This window comes from Mizuhopecten yessoensis, unplaced genomic scaffold (genome assembly GCF_002113885.1).
Source record: "Mizuhopecten yessoensis strain PY_sf001 unplaced genomic scaffold, ASM211388v2 scaffold9651, whole genome shotgun sequence".
NCBI lineage: Eukaryota > Metazoa > Mollusca > Bivalvia > Pectinida > Pectinidae > Mizuhopecten > Mizuhopecten yessoensis.
The window spans coordinates 962,707-983,126 of record NW_018408154.1 but is presented as its reverse complement, the minus strand read 5'-3'; the positions used below and the strand labels follow the sequence as shown (position 1 = coordinate 983,126).

Genomic DNA, 20,420 nt, shown 5'->3' with positions numbered 1-20,420 from the left:
CCTCTAACTTGACCACGCACGTTAACGTTGTTGCCCCATTTATGACAAGGGGACCAGGGACAAATTTTAGTGACACCGGGTCACAATGCTTCCATCCACTCGAGCCTGCTTCAATCTGCATTTGAGTTTAAATATCCATGTAGAGTTTACACGGGACAGTTGTTGGGATACAAAAAAACGTGTTGCTTGTTTATGAAAATTATCTATATTACCGTTTATGTATTTTCAAGTCCCTCGATATAATATCATTTCTTATGTGGTCATATTTCTAAATGTAGGTTATCGTAAATAGTTTCAAGTAACAGTAACTTAATACAAATATTCACTTGAGGAATATTATACAAAAAATCACTTGAGGAATATTATACAAATATTTACTTGAGGAAAATTATATATTTGTCTTGAATTGCAACATAAGAAAATAATCACAAAGTCCCGTAGACGTAAGATATTTGGATGTAGAATCTAATCTTTATGAATGGTTTTTATAGCATGAAATTAATTTTTCAGTTTGTTTAATGATAAAAAACGTGTTTTTCAATTACTAGTTTATTAATTGAGTCAGCTGAGGATAACACACTGGTACTGTAAGGGAGATGAAGATAAATCGCGTAAGAACAATAAATTAATACAGTCAATTAAAATTCAAAAGTCTAGCTCAACTACATCATTATTACAACATCAATATTGAGGTATGTGCTTGTTCGTGTATGTAACCGAACGTTTTCTTAGTCATACATTGTAATGTATAAATGATCCGGAGAATGATCACCGGCATGCGCTTTGAATATTAGTCACATCCGGATGTTATGCACTTAAGACGGCGGGAGAATGTGAATTGATTTCTAATTCAGCCATTGACATTATACAGGTATGTTTTGTGAAGAATGTCATTTTGTATAAAGGGATTCACTCTATAGGCTCTACATGTGATTCATTGTGTAAAAAGTAGTTATGTCAACATATATACATTGTACTTCCTGGCAAACACTTGAATGATTCATACACTGACCACACAGCACAGGGACCTGAGAATTTGTTACAGCTATATTGCGACCTAAACTAAGGTGTTCAGAGTAGTTTTACATGTTTTAGGGGTTTAAATCAACTTTCGGTAAAATTGACACACCAATGATCATATATATATATCCGTAGATGAACTAGAAATGTTGGTTTTTGATGCAAGAAAATTAGGTGGGGTCGACATTTCGACATCGAGAGCTTTCCTCCCTTCTCAAATATCCGTATATATGACCATTGGAGGTGTCATTTTTACCGAAAATCGATCTAACGTGTAAAATTAATCTGAACACCTTAGTTTAGGTCCAAATATAGCTGTAACAAATTCTCAGGTCCCTGTGACTGACAAGTTTAAAGTATTTAGTTTTCTGATTTTGAGAGTATGAAATAACCACCGTCAGGAAATCTAACACAAATTACAGAGAGGGCAAGTAGAGGGATGAACATAATAGCTACAACAACATAGTCTAAACTGAACGTAAGAAGTCTCAGTAAGTTACGTTAAGGTCCCGAGGCCCACACATTTCAGAAGCCCATTATATTTGTTGGAATATTGAATAAAATACTTTGATCTTCATAATGTTTAGGAACAAATCTATCTATAATAGAGCTTATTTCATTGACTGCATTTGGTTGCATGTGAATTTTCAAAGTATTCATGTTGAAGTTACTCAACTCTGCGTGTGGAAAACTCGGTCCAGAAACTCTCAAATATGAAAATCTTTCTATTTATTTCAAAACGTCTTTTTTCCCGAAGCTACACATTAATTGGAACAACTCGCTGCGGGGGGGGGGGGGGGGGGGGACTGTCCGCAGATGGAAAATAGTTAATCCTTTATTTAGAACACACAATTGTATATATAGATATTTTCAAGAATGTAAACTCGGACAACTGGGAGTAGACTTATTTAAAAGTGAATTTCCGGTATATGGAGTTCTTACTAGACAAAAGAGTGTTATTGGATGTGTCGTTTTATACGTAGCTATCTCTATCAGGGTAACTTGTATCTCTACCAGGGTAACTTGTATCTCTATCAGGGCTACTTGTATCTCTACCAGGGTTACTTGTAGCTCTACCAGGGCTACTTGTATATATCTCTATACCAGGGTTACTTGTAGCTCTATCATGGTTACTTGCAGCTCTACCAGGGTTACTTGTAGCTCTACCAGGGCTACTTGTAGCTCTACCAAGGCTACTTGTATCTCTACCAAGGCTACTTGTAGCTCTACCGGGGTGGATGTGTCGTTTTATACGTAGCTATCTCTATCAGGGTACCTTGTATCTCTACCAGGGTAACTTGTATCTCTATAAGGGTTAATTGTCTATCTATCAGGGTTACTTGTATCTCTACCAGGGAAACTTGTATCTCTACCATGGTTACTTGTATCTCTATCAGGGTTACTTGTATCTCTATCAGGGCTACTTGTATCTCTACCAGGGTTACTTGTCGCTCTACCAAGGCTACTTGTAGCTCTACCAGGGTAACTTGTAGCTCTACCAGGGTTACTTGTATATATCTCTATACCAGGGTTACTTGTAGCTCTATCATGGTTACTTGCAGCTCTACCAGGGTTACTTGTAGCTCTACCAAGGCTACTTGTATCTCTACCAAGGCTACTTGTAGCTCTACCGGGGTAACTTGTAGCTCTACCAGGGCTACTTGTAGCTCTACCAAGGCTACTTGTATCTCTACCAAGGCTACTTGTATCTCTCAGGGTAACTTGTATCTCTATCAGGGTTACTTGTATCTCTATCAGGGCTACTTGTATCTCTACCAGGGTTACTTGTAGCTCTACCAGGGTAACTTGTATCTCTATCAGGGTTACTTGTATCTCTATCAGGGCTACTTGTATCTTTACCAGGGTTACTTGTAGCTCGTTACTTGTATCTCTACCAAGGCTACTTGTAGCTCTACCCGGGTTACTTGAAGCTCTACCAGGGTTACTTGTATCTCTATCAGGGTTACTTGTATCTCTATTAGGGTTACTTGTATCTCTATCAGGGCTACTTGTATCTCTACCAGGGTTACTTGTAGCTCTACCAAGGCTACTTGTAGCTCTACCAGGGTAACTTGCAGCTCTACCAGGGCTACCTGTATATATCTCTACACAAGGGCTACTTACAGCTCTACCAGGGTTACTTGTAGCTCTACCAAGGCTACTTTTAGCTCTACCAAGGCTACTTGTAGCTCTACCGGGGTAACTTGTAGCTCTACCAGGGCTACTTGTAGCTCTACAAGGGCTACTTGAAGCTCTACCGGGGTTACTTGTAGCTCTACCAGGGTAACTTGAATATATCTCTATACCAGGGTTACTTGAAGCTCTATCAGGGTTACTTGTAGCTCTACAAGGGCTACATGTAGATTTACATGGGCTACTTGTAGCTCTACCAGGGCTACTTGTAGCTCTACCAAGGCTACTTGTAGCTCTACCCGGGTTACTTGAAGCTCTACCAGGGCTACTTGTAGATTTACATGGGCTACTTATAGCTCTACCGATGTTACTTGTAGCTCTACCAGGGTAACTTGTATATATCTCTATACCAGAGTTACTTGTAGCTCTATTATGGTTACTTGAAGCTCTACCAGGGTTACTTGAAGCTCTATCAGGGTTACTTGTAGCTGTACCGGGGTTACTTGTAGCTCTACCAGGGCTACTTGTATATATCTCTATACCAGGGTTATTTGTAGCTCTATCATGGTTACTTGCAGCTCTACCAGGGTTACTTGTAGCTCTACCAAGGCTACTTTTAGCTCTACCAAGGCTACTTGTAGCTCTACCCGGGTTACTTGAAGCTCTACCAGGGCTACTTGTAGATTTACATGGGCTACTTATAGCTCTACCGATGTTACTTGTAGCTCTACCAGGGTAACTTGTAGCTCTACCAGGGCTACTTGTATATACCTGTCTATCATGGTTACTTGCAGCTCTACCAGGGTTACTTGTAGCTCTACCAGGGCTACTTGTATCTCTACCGGGGTTACTTGTAGCTCTACCAGGGCTACTTGTAGCTCTACCAGGGTTACTTGTAGCTCTGCCAGGTTTTGTTGAAGCTCTACCAAGGCTACTTGTAGCTCTACCGGGGTTACTTGAAGCTCTACCAGGGCTACTTGTAGCTCTACCGGGTTTACTTGAAGCTCTACAAGGGCTACTTGTAACTCTACCGGGGTGGTTACTTGTAGCTCTAGGGCTACTTGTATATATCTCTATACCAGGGTTACTTGTAGCTCTATCATGGTTACTTGTAGCTCTATCATGGTTACTTGCAGCTCTACCAGGGTTACTTGTAGCTCTACTAGGGCTACTTGTAGCTCTACCAAGGCTACTTGTATCTCTACCAGGGCTACTTGTATATACCTGTCTATCATGGTTACTTGTAGCTCTACTAGGGATACTTGTAGCTCTACCAAGGCTACTTGTAGATCTACATGGGCTACTTGTAGCTCTACCGGTGTTACTTGTAGCTCTACCAGGGTAACTTGTATATATCTCTATACTAGGTTTACTTGTAGCTCTATCATGGTTACTTGAAGCTCTATCAGGGTTACTTGTAGCTGTACCGGGGTTACTTGTAGCCCTACCAGGGTTACTTGAAGCTCCACCAGGGTAACTTGAAGCTCTACTCGGGTTACTTGTAGCTCTGCCAGGTTTTGTTGAAGCTCTACCGGGGTTACTTGTAGCTCTACCAGGGTAACTTGTAGCTCTACCGGGTTTACTTGAAGCTCTACAAGGGCTACTTGTAGCTCTACCGGGGTTACTTGTAGCTCTACCTGGGTAACTTGTATATATCTCTATACCAGGGTTACTTGTAGCTCTACCAGGGCTACTTGTAGATCTACATGGGCTACTTATAGCTCTACCGATGTTACTTGTAGCTCTACTGGGGTTACTTGTAGCCCTACCAGGGTACTTGTAGCTCTACCTACCAGGGCCACTTGTAGCTCTACTGGGGTTACTTGTAGCCCTACCAGGGCTACTTGTATCTCTACCAAGGCTACTTGTAGCTCTACCGGTGCTACTTGTAGCTCTACCTACCAGGGCTACTTGTAGCTGTACCATGGTTACTTGTAGCTATACCACGGCTGTTTGTAGATCTAGTAGATCTACCAAGGCTACTTGTAACTCTAACAAAGCTACTTGCTATCAGGGTTACTTGTATCTCTACCAAGGCTTCTTGTATCTCTACCAGGGTAAATTGTAGCTCTACCAGGGATACTTGTAGCTTTACCATGGTGACTTGTAGCTAAACCAGGGCTGTTTGTAGATCTAGTAGATCTACCAAGGCTACTTGTATCTCTACCAAGTCTACTTGTATCTCTACCATGGTAACTTGTAGCTCTACCGGGTATACTTGAAGCTCTACCAAGGCTACTTGTAGCGTTACTTGTATCTCTATTAGGGTTACTTGTATCTCTACCAAGGCTTCTTGTATCTCTACCAGGGTAAATTGTAGCTCTACCAGGGGAACTTGTAGCTCTACCGGGGCTACTTGTAGCTCTATCATTGTTACTTGTAGCTAAACCAGGGCTGTTTGTAGATCTAGTAGATCTACCAAGGCTACTTGTAGCTGTATACCAGGGTTACTTGTATCTCTACCAGGGTTACTTGTATCTCTACCAGGGTAAATTGTAGCTCTACCAGGGTTACTTGTAGCTCTACCAGGGCTACTTGTAGCTTTACCATGGTTACTTGTAGCTAAACCAGGGCTGTTTGTAGATCTACAAGGGTTACTTGTAGCTCTACCATGGTTACTTGTAGATCTACCAAGGCTAGTTGTAGCTCTACGTGGGTTACTTGTAGCTCTACCAGGGCTACTTGTATATATCTCTATACCAGGGTTACTTGTAGCTCTATCATGGTTACTTGTAGCTCTACCAGGGTTACTTGTAGCTCTACCAGGGCTACTTGTAGCTCTACCGGGGTTACTTGTAGCTCTACCAGGGCTACTTGTATATATCTCTATACCAGGGTTACTTGTAGCTCTATCATGGTTACTTGCAGCTCTACCAGGGTTACTTGTAGCTCTACCAGGGCTACTTGTAGCTCTACCGGGGTTACTTGTAGCTCTACCAGGGCTACTTGTAGCTCTACCAGGGCTACTTGTAGCTCTACCAGGGCTACTTGTAGCTCTATCATGGTTACTTGTAGCTCTACCGGGGTTACTTGTAGCTCTACCAGGGCTACTTGTAGCTCTACCATGGTTACTTGTAGCTCTACCAAGGCTACTTGTAGCTCTACCAGGGTAACTTGTAGCTCTTCCAGGGCTACTTGTATATATCTCTATACCAGGGTTACTTGTAGGTCTATCATGGTTACTTGCAGCTCTACCAGGGTTACTTGTAGCTCTACCAGGGCTACTTGTACCTCTACCGGGTTTACTTGAAGCTCTACAAGGGCTACTTGTAGCTCTACCGGGGTTACTTGTAGCTCTACCAGGGCTACTTGTACCTCTACCGGGTTTACTTGAAGCTCTACAAGGGCTATTTGTAGCTCTACCGGGGGTACTTGTAGCTCTACCAAGGCTTCTTGTATCTCTAACAAAGCTACTTGTATCTCTACCAAGGCTACTTGTTTCTCTACCAGGGTAACTTGTAGCTCTACCAGGGCTACTTGTACATATCTCTATACCAGGGTTATTTGTAGCTCTATCATGGTTACTTGCAGGTATATATCTCTATACCAGGGTTACTTGTAGCTCTACCAAGGCTACTTGTATCTCTACCAAGGCTACTTGTTTCTCTACCAGGGTAACTTGTAGCTCTACGAGGGCTACTTGTACCTTGTAGCTCTACCGGGGTTACTTGAAGCTCTACCAGGGCTACTTGTAGATCTACATGGGCTACTTGTAGCTCTACCGGTGTTACTTGTAGCTCTACCAGGGTAACTTGTATATATCTCTAACCAGGGTTACTTGAAGCTCTATCAGGGTTACTTGTAGCTCTACAAGGGCTACATGTAGATTTACATGGGCTACTTGTAGCTCTACCAGGGGTACTTGTAGCTCTACCAAGGCTACTTGTATCTCTACCAAGGCTACTTGTAGCTCTACCGGGGTTACTTGAAGCTCTACCAGGGCTACTTGTAGCTCTACCATGGTTACTTGGAGCTATACCAGGGCTGTTTGTAGATCTACAAGGGTTACTTGTAGCTCTACCATGGTTACTTGGAGCTATACCAGGGCTGTTTGTAGATCTACAAGGGTTACTTGTAGCTCTACAATGGTTACTTGTAGCTCTACCAAGGCTAGTTGGAGCTCTACGTGGGTTAATTGTAGCTCTACCAGGGCTACATGTGGCTACTTGTATATATCTCTATACCAGGGTTACTTGTAGCTCTACCAAGGCTACTTGTAGCTCTATCGGGGTTACTTGAAGCTCTACCAGGGCTACTTGTAGCTCTACCGGGTATACTTGTAGCTCTACCAGGGTTATTTGTATATATCTCTATCCGGGGTTTCTTGAAGCTCTACCAGGGCTACTTGTAGATCTTCATGGGCTACTTGTAGCTCTACCGGTGCTACTTGTAGCTCTACCAGGGTAACTTGTATATATCTCTAACCAGGGTTACTTGAAGCTCTATCAGGGTTACTTGTAGCTAAACAAGGGCTACATGTAGATTTACATGGGCTACTTGTAGCTCTACCAGGGGTACTGGTAGCTCTACCAAGGCTACTTGTATCTCTACCAAGGCTACTTGTAGCTCTACCAGGGCTACTTGTAGCTCTACCATGGTTACTTGTAGCTATACCAGGGCTGTTTGTAGATCTACAAGGGTTACTTGTAGCTCTACCATGGTTACTTGTAGCTCTACCAAGGCTAGTTGTAGCTCTACGTGGGTTAATTGTAGCTCTACCAGGGCTACATGTAGATTTACATGGGCTACTTGTAGCTCTACTGGGGTTACTTGTAGCTAAACCAGGGCTGTTTGTAGATCTACAAGGGTTACTTGTAGATCTACCATGGTTACTTGTAGCTCTACCAAGGCTACTTGTAGCTCTATCGGGGTTACTTGAAGCTCTACCAGGGCTACTTGTAGCTCTACCGGGGTTACCTGTAGCTCTACCAGGGCTACTTGTAGCTCTACCGGGGTTACCTGTAGCTCTACCAGGGCTACTTGTAGCTCTATCATGGTTACTTGTAGCTGTATCGGGGTTACTTGTAGCCCTACCAGTGTTAGTTGAAGCTCCACCAGGGTTACTTGAAGCTCTACTCGGGTTACTTGTAGCTCTGCCAGGTTTTGTTGAAGCTCTACCAGGGTTACTTGTAGCTCTACCGGGGTTACTTGTAGCTCTTCCAGGGCTACTTGTAGCTCTACCATGGTTATTTGTAGCTCTACCAGGGCTACTTGTAGCTCTACCATGGTTACTTGTAGCTCTACCAAGGCTACTTGTAGCTCTAACAGGGTAACTTGTAGCTCTACCAGGGTTACTTGTATCTCTATCAGGGCTACTTGTATCTCTACCAGGGTTACTTGTATCTCTACCAGGGCTACTTGTAGCTCCACCAGGGCTACTTGTAGCTCTATCATGGTTACTTGTAGCTCTACCAGGGTTACGTGTAGCTCTACCAAGGCTACTTGTAGCTCTACCGGGGTTACTTGAAGCTCTACCAGGGCACCTTGTAGCTCTACCGGGTTTACTTGAAGCTCTACCAGGGCTACTTGTATAGTTCTCTATACCAGGGTTACTTGAAGCTCTACCAAGGCTACTTGTAGCTCTACCGGGTTTACTTGAAGCGCTACCAGGGCTACATGTAGATTTACATGGGCTACTTGTAGCTCTACCGGGGTTACTTGTAGCTCTACCAGGGTTACTTGTATATATCTCTATACCAGGGTTACTTGTAGCTCTATCATGGTTACTTATAGCCCTACTAGGGTTACTTGAAGCTCTACTCGGATTACTTGTAGCTCTGCCAGGTTTTGTTGAAGCTCTACCAGGGTTAATTGTAGCTCTACCAGGGCTACTTGTAGTTACTTGTAGCTCTACCAGGGCTACTTGTAGCTCTACCATGGTTATTTGTAGCTCTACCAGGGCTACTTGTAGCTCTAGGTGGGTTAATTGTAGCTCTACCAGGGCTACATGTAGATTTACATGGGCTACTTGTAGCTCTACCGGGTATACTTGTAGCTCTACCAGGGTTACTTGTATATATCTCTATACCAGGGTTACTTGTAGCTCTATCATGGTTACTTATAGCCCTACCAGGGTAACATGAAGCTCTACCAGGGTTACTTGTAACTCTATCAGGGTACATTGTGGTGCTACTTGTGGCTTTTACCCCCTCGATATCAAGGGGTTACGCTCACTTTCGCTCTCTACACCCCTGGAATATGTCATAGGAAAATTGAAGGCACGAAGATAACTATTTGATTGATCTCAGGTAATAAAAAACAAGGAACAACTCGCTAGGCTGATATATGTCCTCCTTTGAAGATTACAAAGGAGAGACGCCATACATCAAAGCCTGTCAATTTTTACCGTTATGTGACCGCGAGATTCTTTTGATGTACATCAATTGATCGAACTAGTCTTCTTGTCTCATCAACAAAGTGGCGCAAACTGAGCCTTCAATTTTGCTATGACATATTCCAGGGGTGCAGAGAGCGAAAGTGGGCGTAACCCCTGGACATCGAGAATGGTCTCTTACAGGATTACTTGAAGCTCTACCAGGGTTTCTTGTATAGCTCTAACATAGTTTCTTCAAGCTCTAATAGGATTACTTTAAGCTCTACCGGGAATTCTTGAAGCTCTAACAGGGTTTCTTGTATAGCTCTAACCTAGTTTATAGAAGCTCTAATAGGATGACTTGAAGCTCTACCAGGGTTTCTTGTATAGCTCTAACATAGTTTCTTCAAGCTCTAATAGGATTACTTTAAGCTCTACCGGGATTACTTGAAGCTCTAACAGGGTTTCTTGTATAGCTCTACCAGGATTACTTGAAGCTCTAACAGAGTTACCTGTATAGCTCTAACATAGTTTATAGAAGCTCTAATAGGATTACTTTAAGCTCTACCGGGATTACTTGAAGCTCTAACATAGTTTCTTGAAGCTCTAATAGGATAACTTTATGCTCTACCAGGATTACTTAAAGCTCTAACAGAGTTTCTTGTATAGCTCTAACATAGTTTCTTGAAGCTCTAATAGGATTACTTTAAGCTCTTCCGGGATTACTTGAAGCTCTAACATAGTTTCTTGTATTTCTAACATAGTTTCTTGAAGCTCTAATAGGATTACTTTAAGCTCTTCCGGGATTACTTGAAGCTCTAACATAGTTTCTTGTATTTCTAACATAGTTTCTTGAAGCTCTAATAGGATTTCTTTAAGCTCTACCGGGATTACTTGAAGCTCTAACATAGTTTCTTGTATAGCTCTAACATAGTTTCTTGAAGCTCTAATAGGATTACTTTAATCTCTACCGGGATTACTTGAAGCTCTAACAGGGTTTCTTGTATAGCTCTACCAGGACTACTTGAAGCTCTAACAGAATTACTTGCGCGACGCTTTATTCACCTTTGTAAACGCCACTTACTTGCGCAACATATTGTGATAAAATAATGTTGGTGGATGTTTTTCCTCTTCTTACATTGAATAACACATGTTTTGATTTCATTACTTTAGTATTTAAAATCGGATTGATTTGCGGATGTATTTGTGAGCGAGTAGTCATGTACCGTTTTAGTACCCAAATCGGGACACGTTTTAGTGAAATAATGATGTATTTCATACCATAGTACCCATCCCAGTAATTTTGTTCACTTTTCTTAAATTTTATATCATTATCTTTTCATGTTGAACACAAGTTAATAATTCCGGCGCCTGGTTCTTAAATAAAACCGGAAATATAGTCATTGTTACGTAATCGCGAAACAGGTGTAGCTGTACCCAAATAGGGACACCCCTACCAGTTTTGGCTTATATTTGGAGATGAAAAAAAGTATTTAGCAGAACATGGCATATCTTTGGAATATTTATGAGTCAAGGGTCGTTATGAATGGATTTCTTTTCCAAACTACCATTAGTTGTGAAATAGTAGGATTGTGAAAAGTCACATACAAAAATTGAAAATCAATAACGTCGCATGGCGCATCAATTTAGAACGTTACATTTTCGTCATTATTTACAAACTAAAACTGATTGTAACCATAAGTGGCAGTAAATAAAGTTCATTTAATGTTTAATTGGCATATCTTTGGAATATTTATGAGTCAAGGGTCGTTATGAATGGATTTCTTTTCCAAACTACCATTAGTTGTGAAATAGTAGGATTGTGAAAAGTCACATACAAAAATTGAAAATCAATAACGTCGCATGGCGCATCAATTTAGAACGTTACATTTTCGTCATTATTTACAAACTAAAACTGATTGTAACCATAAGTGGCAGTAAATAAAGTTCATTTAATGTTTTATTGGTATATTAGCATCTTTAAATCAACATTTTCAATTTAAAAATCCTTCTTTGCACAGCATGCAAATTTCTTGTGACTTTTCCCTTCAAGTGTCCCGATTTGGGTTCTGTGACGTTATACATCCGCTGTGTATTCCCGGTTTCCGCGTTGTGTAATCTTCACAAAATTTAAATCACAACGTCAGATTAGTTATATGATAAAGTCTTTTAAATTGAATAATATAGAAAGGATTAATGCAGATATCTACGCAATCTCTGTATTGATGAAATATTTCCTTACCTGTGGTTACAGTTCGTCATCTCTTTCCTCAAATACTTTGACTTGATAGTTAAAGTTAATCTCACATGGGTTTTTTCCCCTCAGTTTCTAAAATGGAAGCTTCCCCTCCGGTCAACAAAATGTTGCTGTGCTACTTTCCGCACATCTTAAAATTATAGAACTGAGTCTGAGCCGGATACCCTTTTGACGTATCAGGTCATACAAAGATGGGTGTCTTCGTAGACACATACAATTAGCGCTGGGAATCCTGGGAGGGACTGTTCTTACGGCAGTGTAATGTCAATTCACATCAATGCATCGGTAATCCTGTTCTACCAACGTTACAGTGGGTAGTGTGAAAATTGACTCGAGATTGTTCGTGCACTTACTGTCGAAACTGATGCACACGCACCCAATGAGAACATGCACTGTAGAACGTTAAGGTTAGAAAAACATCAACTTCCGTTATATCTTTTGTTCAAATGTATGTAATGATGACACCCATTGACACCTCAACTGATTACCTGATCTATACTACAGAGATGGCGGAGACATATGGCGACGGAGTTTCCATAGTTCCGGAAGTATGTGACGATGCAGTATCCATAGTAACTAACACCACAAGGAACAGTGACGAGACTGGTGATCTAAAGTCACCGTACAAGTCGCTTCTCGGCCTAAGGATGTAAGTATAGGTCACCATACGGGAATGAATTTAGGTCGGTGCAGGGGATCGAAGTGGAAAATTGGGTGCCATCAGTGGCCGAAGAAGGAAGTACGGGGCAATACACAAACCGGTGGTGATGCAGGAGTGTGAATCGGTAGCAGTTAATAATGATTATTAGCGAATTAAATAAAGTTGTGATTGTCATTTAGTAATAATAGTAATATACAACATTTGATATTGCGCCCTTTATAGCGAACATACGCCACTCTAAAGCGCTTTACAGTACATAGATATACAATTGTATACAGACATTAAAATTAGCATATATATTAATCAATACAATATTGAGGAATTCGCAGGAGCTGCCTTATCAGGCGCTAACTACTAGTCCTTTACCACCTGGCTAATATCTCCCTATGTGTGTATGCCTGTGTGTGTGCTGGGAATGTATTATGTACAAAAGGTTAAGAGAATAGTAGGTTCCCTAAAGTTGTAGGTATTAAAAACGCAGGTGTACCAGTAATAGAAAGTTACATAAAGCTTCAGTACTACTAACATGGGGATATCAGTAACAATAAGGTAACTAACGTTATGGGTACTAGTAACACAGAGATATCAGTAACAGTTATTTACCTAACGTTGTGAGTACTAGTAACACAGGGATCTCAGTAACAGTTATTTACCTAACGTTGTGAGTACTAGTAACACTGGGATATCAGTAACAGTTAGCTACCTAACGTTGTGAGTACTAGTAACACAGGGATATCAGTAACAGTTAGTTACCTAACGTTGTGAGTACTAGTAACACAGAGATATCAGTAACAATTAGTTACCTAACGTTGTGATTACTAGTAACACTGGGATATCAGTAACAGTTAGTTACCTAACGTTGTGAGTACTAGTAACACAGGGATATCAGTAACAGTTAGTTACCTAACGTTGTGAGTACTAGTAACACAGAGATATCAGTAACAATTAGTTACCTAACGTTGTGATTACTAGTAACACTGGGATATCAGTAACAGTTAGTTACCTAACGTTGTGAGTACTAGTAACACAGGGGTATCAGTAACAGTTAGTTACCTAACGTTGTGATTACTAGTGACACAGGGATATCAGTAACAGTAAGGTAACTAACGTTATGATTACTAGTAACACCGAGATATCAGTAACAGTTAGTTACCTAACGTTATGATTACTAGTAACACAGAGATATCAGTAACAATAAGTTACCTAACGTTGTGAGTACTAATAACACAGGGATATCAGTAACAGTTAGTTACCTAACGTTGTGAGAACTAGTAACACTGGGATATCAGTAACAATAAGTTACCTAACGTTGTGAGTACTAATAACACTGGTATATCAGTAACAGTTAGTTACCTAACGTTGTGATTACTAGTAACACAGGGATATCAGTAACAGTGAGTTATCTAACGTTGTGAGTACTAGTAACACATGGATATCAGTAACAATAAGTTACCTAACGTTGTGAGTACTAGTAACACAGAGTTCTCAGTAACAGTTATTTACCTTACGTTGTGAGTACTAGTAACACTGGGGTATCAGTAACAGTTAGTTACCTAACGTTGTGATTACTAGTAACACAGAGATATCAGTAACAATAAGTTACCTAACGTTGTGAGTACTAGTAACACAGAGTTCTCAGTAACAGCTATTTACCTTACGTTGTGAGTACTAGTAACACCGGGGTATCAGTAACAGTTAGTTACCTAACGTTGTGAGTACTAGTAACACAGAGATATCAGTAACAGTTAGTTACCTAACGTTATGGGTACTAGTTACAGATATCAGTAATAATAAGTTACCTAACGTTGTGGGTACTAGGAACACAGGGATATCAGTAACAGTAAGTTACCTAACGTTGTGATTACTAGTAACACTGGGACATCAGTAACAGTTAGTTACCTAACGTTGTGATTACTAGTAACACAGGGATATCAGTAACAATTGGTTACCTAACGTTGTGATTACTAGTAACACAGGGATATCAGTAACAGTTAGTAACCTAACGTTGTGAGTACTAGTAATACAGGGGTATCAGTAACAGTTAGTTACCTAACGTTGTGGGTACTAGTGACACAGGGATATCAGTAATAGTAAATAACCTAACATTGTGATTACTAGTAACAGAGAGATATCAGTAACAATTAGTTACCTAACGTTGTGATTACTAGTAACACAGAGATATCAGTAACAATAAGTTGCCTAACGTTGTGAGTACTAGTAACACAGGGATATCAGTAACAGTTAGTTACCTAACGTTGTGATTACTAGTGACACAGGGATAACAGTAAATAACCTAACATTGTAATTACTAGTAACACAGAGATAATAGTAAAAATTAGTTACCTAACGTTGTGATTACTAGTAACACAGAGATATCAGTAACAGTTAGTTACCTAACGTTGTGGGTACTAGGAACAGAGAGATATCAGTAACAATAAGTTACCTAACGTTGTGAGTACTAGTAACACAGGGATATCAGTAACAGTTAGTTACCTAACGTTATGGGTACTAGTACCAGATATCAGTAATAATAAGTTACCTAACGTTGTGGGTACTAGTAACACAGGGATATCAGTAACAGTAAGTTACCTAACGTTATGGGTACTAGTAACAGATATCAGTAATAATAAGTTACCTAACGTTGTGGGTACTAGTAACACAGGGATATCAGTAACAGTTAGTTACCTAACGTTGTGATTACTAGTGACACAGGGATATCAGTAATAGTAAATAACCTAACATTGTGATTACTAGTAACAGAGAGATATCAGTAACAATAAGTTACCTAACGTTGTGAGTACTAATAACACAGGGATATCAGTAACAGTTAGTTACCTAACGTTGTGAGTACTAGTAACACAGGGATATCAGTAACAGTAAGTTACCTAACGTTATGGGTACTAGCGTTGTGATTACTAGTGACACAGGGATATCAGTAACAGTAAATAACCTAACATTGTGATTACTAGTAACACAGAAATATCAGTAACAATTAGTTACCTAACGTTGTGATTACTAGTCACACAGAGATATCAGTAACAGTTAGTTACCTAACGTTGTGAGTACTAGTAACACAGGGATATCAGTAACAGTTAGTTACCTAACGTTGTGATTACTAGTGACACAGGGATATCAGTAACAGTAAATAACCTAACATTGTGATTACTAGTAACACAGAGATATCAGTAACAGTTAGTTACCTAACGTTGTGAGTACTGGTAACACAGGGATATCAGTAACAGTTAGTTACCTAACGTTGTGGGTACTAGTAACACAGAGATATCAGTAACAATTAGTTACCTAACGTTGTGAGTACTAGTAACACAGATATATCAGTAACAGTTAGTTACCTAACGTTGTGATTACTAGTGACACAGGGATATCAGTAACAGTAAATAACCTTACATTGTGATTACTAGTAACACAGAGATATCAGTAACAGTTAGTTACCTAACGTTGTGGGTACTGGTAACACAGGGATATCAGTAACAGTTAGTTACCTAACGTTGTGGGTACTAGTAACAGAGAGATATCAGTAACAATGAGTTACCTAACGTTGTGAGTACTAGTAATACTGGGATATCAGTAATAGAAAGTTACTTAACGTTGTGAGTACTAATAACACAGGGATATCAGTAACAATAAGTTACCTAACGTTGTGAGTGCTAGTAACACAGGGGTATCAGTAACAATTATTAACCTAACGTTGTGAGTACTAGTAACACAGAGATATCAGTAACAATTATTTACCTAACGTTGTGAGTACTAGTAACACAGGGGTATCAGTAACAGTTAGTTACCTAACGTTGTGAGTACTAGTAACACTGGGATATCAGTAACAGTTAGTTACCTAACGTTGTGGGTACTAGTAACACTGGGATATCAGTAACAGTAAATAACCTAACATTGTGATTACTAGTAACACAGAGATATCAGTAACAGTTAGTTACCTAACGTTGTGATTACTAGTCACACAGAGATATCAGTAACAATTAGTTACCTAACGTTGTGATTACTAGTAACACAGATATATCAGTAACAATTAGTTACCTAACGTTGTGATTACTAGTAACACAGAGATATCAGTAACAATTAGTTACCTAACGTTGTGATTACTAGTAACACAGGGATATCAGTAACAATTAGTTACCTAACGTTGTGATTACTAGCAACACAGGGATATCAGTAACAGCTAGTTACCTAACGTTGTGGGTACTAGTAACACTGGGATATCAGTAACAATTAGTTACCTAACGTGGTGATTACTAGTAACACAGATATATCAGTAACAATTAGTTACCTAACGTTGTGATTACTAGTAACACTGGGATATCAGTAACAGTTAGTTACCTAACGTTGTGATTACTAGTAACACAGGGATATCAGTAACAATTAGTTACCTAACGTTGTGATTACTAGTAACACAGAGATATCAGTAACAGCTAGTTACCTAACCTTGTGATTACTAGTAACACTGGGATATCAGTAACAATTAGTTACCTAACGGTGTGATTACTAGTGACACAGGGATAACAGTAAATAACCTAACGTTGTGATTACTAGTAACACAGAGATATCAGTAACAATGAGTTACCTAACGTTGTGATTACTAGCAACACAGAGATATCAGTAACAATTAGTTACCTAACGTTGTGATTACTAGCAACACAGAGATATCAGTAACAATTAGTTACCTAACGTTGTGATTACTAGCAACACAGAGATATCAGTAACAATTAGTTACCTAACGTTGTGATTACTAGCAACACAGAGATATCAGTAACAATTAGTTACCTAACGTTGTGATTACTAGCAACACAGAGATATCAGTAACAATTAGTTACCTAACGTTGTGATTACTAGCAACACAGAGATATCAGTAACAATTAGTTACCTAACGTTGTGATTACTAGCAACACAGAGATATCAGTAACAATTAGTTACCTAACGTTGTGATTACTAGTGACAGAGTGTTATGACTTTTAACACGGTGAGTGTAAGTAAGTATACTGGTATAAGAAGCAATACGTTACCCTATCTCGTGAGTGATCTCGGGTGAAACAGGAGTTTGACCGTTTTCTTTGGTCGGTTCTTTGTTTTAATTCCGGAATCTTTCAGGTTTTTAACAGATCTCTCTTCAGTAATATGTCCGGTATACGTCGAATGTTCTTAAAGACACGGGTTTATTATTCAGATTTATCACTAAACAACTTTGTGTACAGGTAGAACATTCTCACACTGTCTATCCTTTAACACTAAGTGCTTAGCAATACAGCGCGTTTAATCAGGTTAAATCTAAATAAATATGCGAGCAACAGACAGTGAAATTGTAGCCAACTTGGCCGTGAACAACTCCTTTGTTACTGAGTCTTTACGCAACAACCGTAAATAGTTTTAAAATTTTACCAGTAAACATAGCAATATCCACTTGTAATTGTCTCTTAAAGTTTCTAATAAAAAAACGAAGAGTACTTCAGTAATAACTTTGAGGTATGGTTTTAACCATGAATACATACAAATTAACTGGCGTTTTAAACCACGAGAACTCACAATTTGATTAACATTTTACGCTCTATGAGAACGCACAAATTAACAGCCATTTTTCGCTGTAAGTACATACAAATCATATAGAGTAATGACGACAACCACTTGAGTACCGGATACAAGGTAATCAACTGACAATAATATAATCATAGACGACGTATTGACTTTACAGGACATTAAGATCATTCTAAAACGAGGTGAATGTCTCGCATCTAACACAAATCTCATGTATTAAGTGACCGTTCAAAGATGGCGGCCTTACCACGACGCGATCAGCTACAGTACCTTGACGTTACACGAGACAATCTGCTGTGTATTCTATACATTGTGTATTATAACTGTTGACTATTTGAACTGTCAAGCCTTGTTTTTCTGTTGTGGTGTTAATGATCTGTTAAACACTTTATGTAAATTGGCACGAGATATCAAATTGTAAACAAATAACAGCTACATATCGCGATTTGGTAGAGAAAATGTCTTAATCTGATAGTACGTCACGCTGTGTTATGGCAAGTAAACGTCTTCACTCTGATCAAGATATGGTCTAATATCACCTGCTGTTTCAGTTCATTAATATCAATAACATATTGCTTTGTGATTCCTGATCGTACTTTTGTTTGTTTTAGGCTAGAAAATAAAAGAGTTCTTCAAACGGATATCACAGGTAAGCTCGTAGTGTCACAGACAGGATAATCAATGGATTTGGTTAATGTAATGCGGAATCTTGTCATGTTCACGCTCATGGGGGCGAGGTATGGATTTGGTCCCGAGACAAACTCTGCAAAACTGTTTCATTTAAAGTCTTGAGAGTAACTCGAACCATCCCGCAAATGATCTAGAACAAAGCAATGTTCAACCCTATACAAGTGAGGTGTACAAAACGACAGCGCCTGATTCGTCAGTCTGATTAGCCGACGGTTGTGAATGTAATTTTTTGAATATTTGCATTTTTTCTTTTTTCTTTTAATGTTTATTATAAATTTCTACAAATGTTCGTTAAATTTTGGATTTTGATATTTAAAATAACCGTATAAGCATATGTAACTACTATGTATGTTAGTAACCGTTTTATTCCTCATATCGAGTACTGTTGTCTTTTTCAGATAAAACACTATCCCCTGTGTTGCCCGTACAGACATCAACATGGTCTCGTAAGGTAGGATATTTGAGTACATTTTCACACGTTAATTAATATATTCTGTGATTCACACTTTCCTTTAGACCAACCATGGCATTTCTTGTTCATCTACTGCGCTAATGCTATTTTAGGGCTTCACATAAATCTGTGCTTGGACTGCCATTTCTCTATAAGCATTGTTAAGGTTCCCATTATTTAATCGTGGTCTAAAATATAAAAAATATGTTTGTCTATTTACTGGTCTTATTCTGGTGGTTATACTACAGGATATATATATATATATATAACGTTACTAATGTCCTAGGTTTGTTGTAGGTGGACCATTCGGTCGCGGAAGATTCGGACGACGATTCAGTAATGTCGGAGTCATTACTTCGACAAACACAGCATATCAATAATCCTAAATCTGTATCAGAGGACCAGGCGTCCCAGCTACTTTTTGATGATACCCAGAGTTCTTGTGACCACAGTGGAACATTACCCATCCAATTTGTACGACCAGATTGTCAGGATTCTATTGTGTCCCCTGTAAACCGTATCTCGCCTAACTTGTATACTCATAGCCCTGGTCTGTCCTTTGGTGATGGAGTTGGTACAAAGGTGTTTGAATCAGTGGACCAAGAGGACCGCTTTGTGAAGTCTAATAGTCCTCAAGCCAAAATGTGCCGCCCGTATAGCTCTCAAAGCTCAGGAGAAATCCACTCGAGAAGCACTCGGAGCTCAAGAGAAATTCTTGATTCCGCTGCCAAAACTTTCAAGCCGAGGAGCACTCCCAGCTCAGAAGAGGTTGGTAGGCCATCATCCAAAGCCTTCCACGCGAGTGCCACGCAGAGCTCAAGAGAGGGGCACATTCAGGCGACCAAGGTATCACATTCAAGCTCCGATGATCAGGCTAAAAGGGCACATGCCGGGAGTCCCCAGAATTCCGGAGAATTTGACAGTGAACAGGACAAAGTGTATCACGCAACTAGCACTCGGAGCTCGGGAAATAACAACACGAGAGGCAGGAAACTGGGTTCATGTCATGAGCAGTCAATGACTGGAGAGTTGCCTGGGAAATGCCAGCGTATTGACACACTGGATGTTTTAGGTAAGGTTCGACTTAGTAGAACTGTTGATGACGTTATGATTGCATCATACACGCCCATCGCATGTTTTACTTTCATTTTAGACTCAAGTTCTTAACAAAGTCTCAGACGTAATAGTCTATCTGACTGGCTCTGATGCTTTCCTGTATAAAATGTATCAAAAAACTCTGCATATGGCATGGATTGCCTCCCTTTGCCCATATTTACAAAAACTTTGAAGATTTAAAAACAACAACGGGCTATAATTCTGTATAAAGAGGGGGGGG

General features: G+C 39.7%; 1 protein-coding gene across 3 annotated transcripts in view; it reads left to right on the top strand.

Annotated features, from left to right (window-relative positions):
• Positions 1-471: 471 nt before the first annotated feature.
• The window catches only part of LOC110458601, a 31,250-nt gene continuing 11,301 nt past the window's right edge, over positions 472-20,420 (top strand). For all 3 annotated transcript variants that reach the window (XM_021510375.1, XM_021510374.1, XM_021510373.1), the window contains exons 1-5: positions 472-871; positions 12,228-12,372; positions 18,555-18,592; positions 19,032-19,084; positions 19,382-20,156. In XM_021510375.1, the coding sequence (XP_021366050.1) occupies positions 12,230-12,372; positions 18,555-18,592; positions 19,032-19,084; positions 19,382-20,156 (1,009 nt within the window). In that variant the 5' untranslated portion in view covers positions 472-871; positions 12,228-12,229. The remainder of the gene's footprint in view (positions 872-12,227; positions 12,373-18,554; positions 18,593-19,031; positions 19,085-19,381; positions 20,157-20,420) is intronic.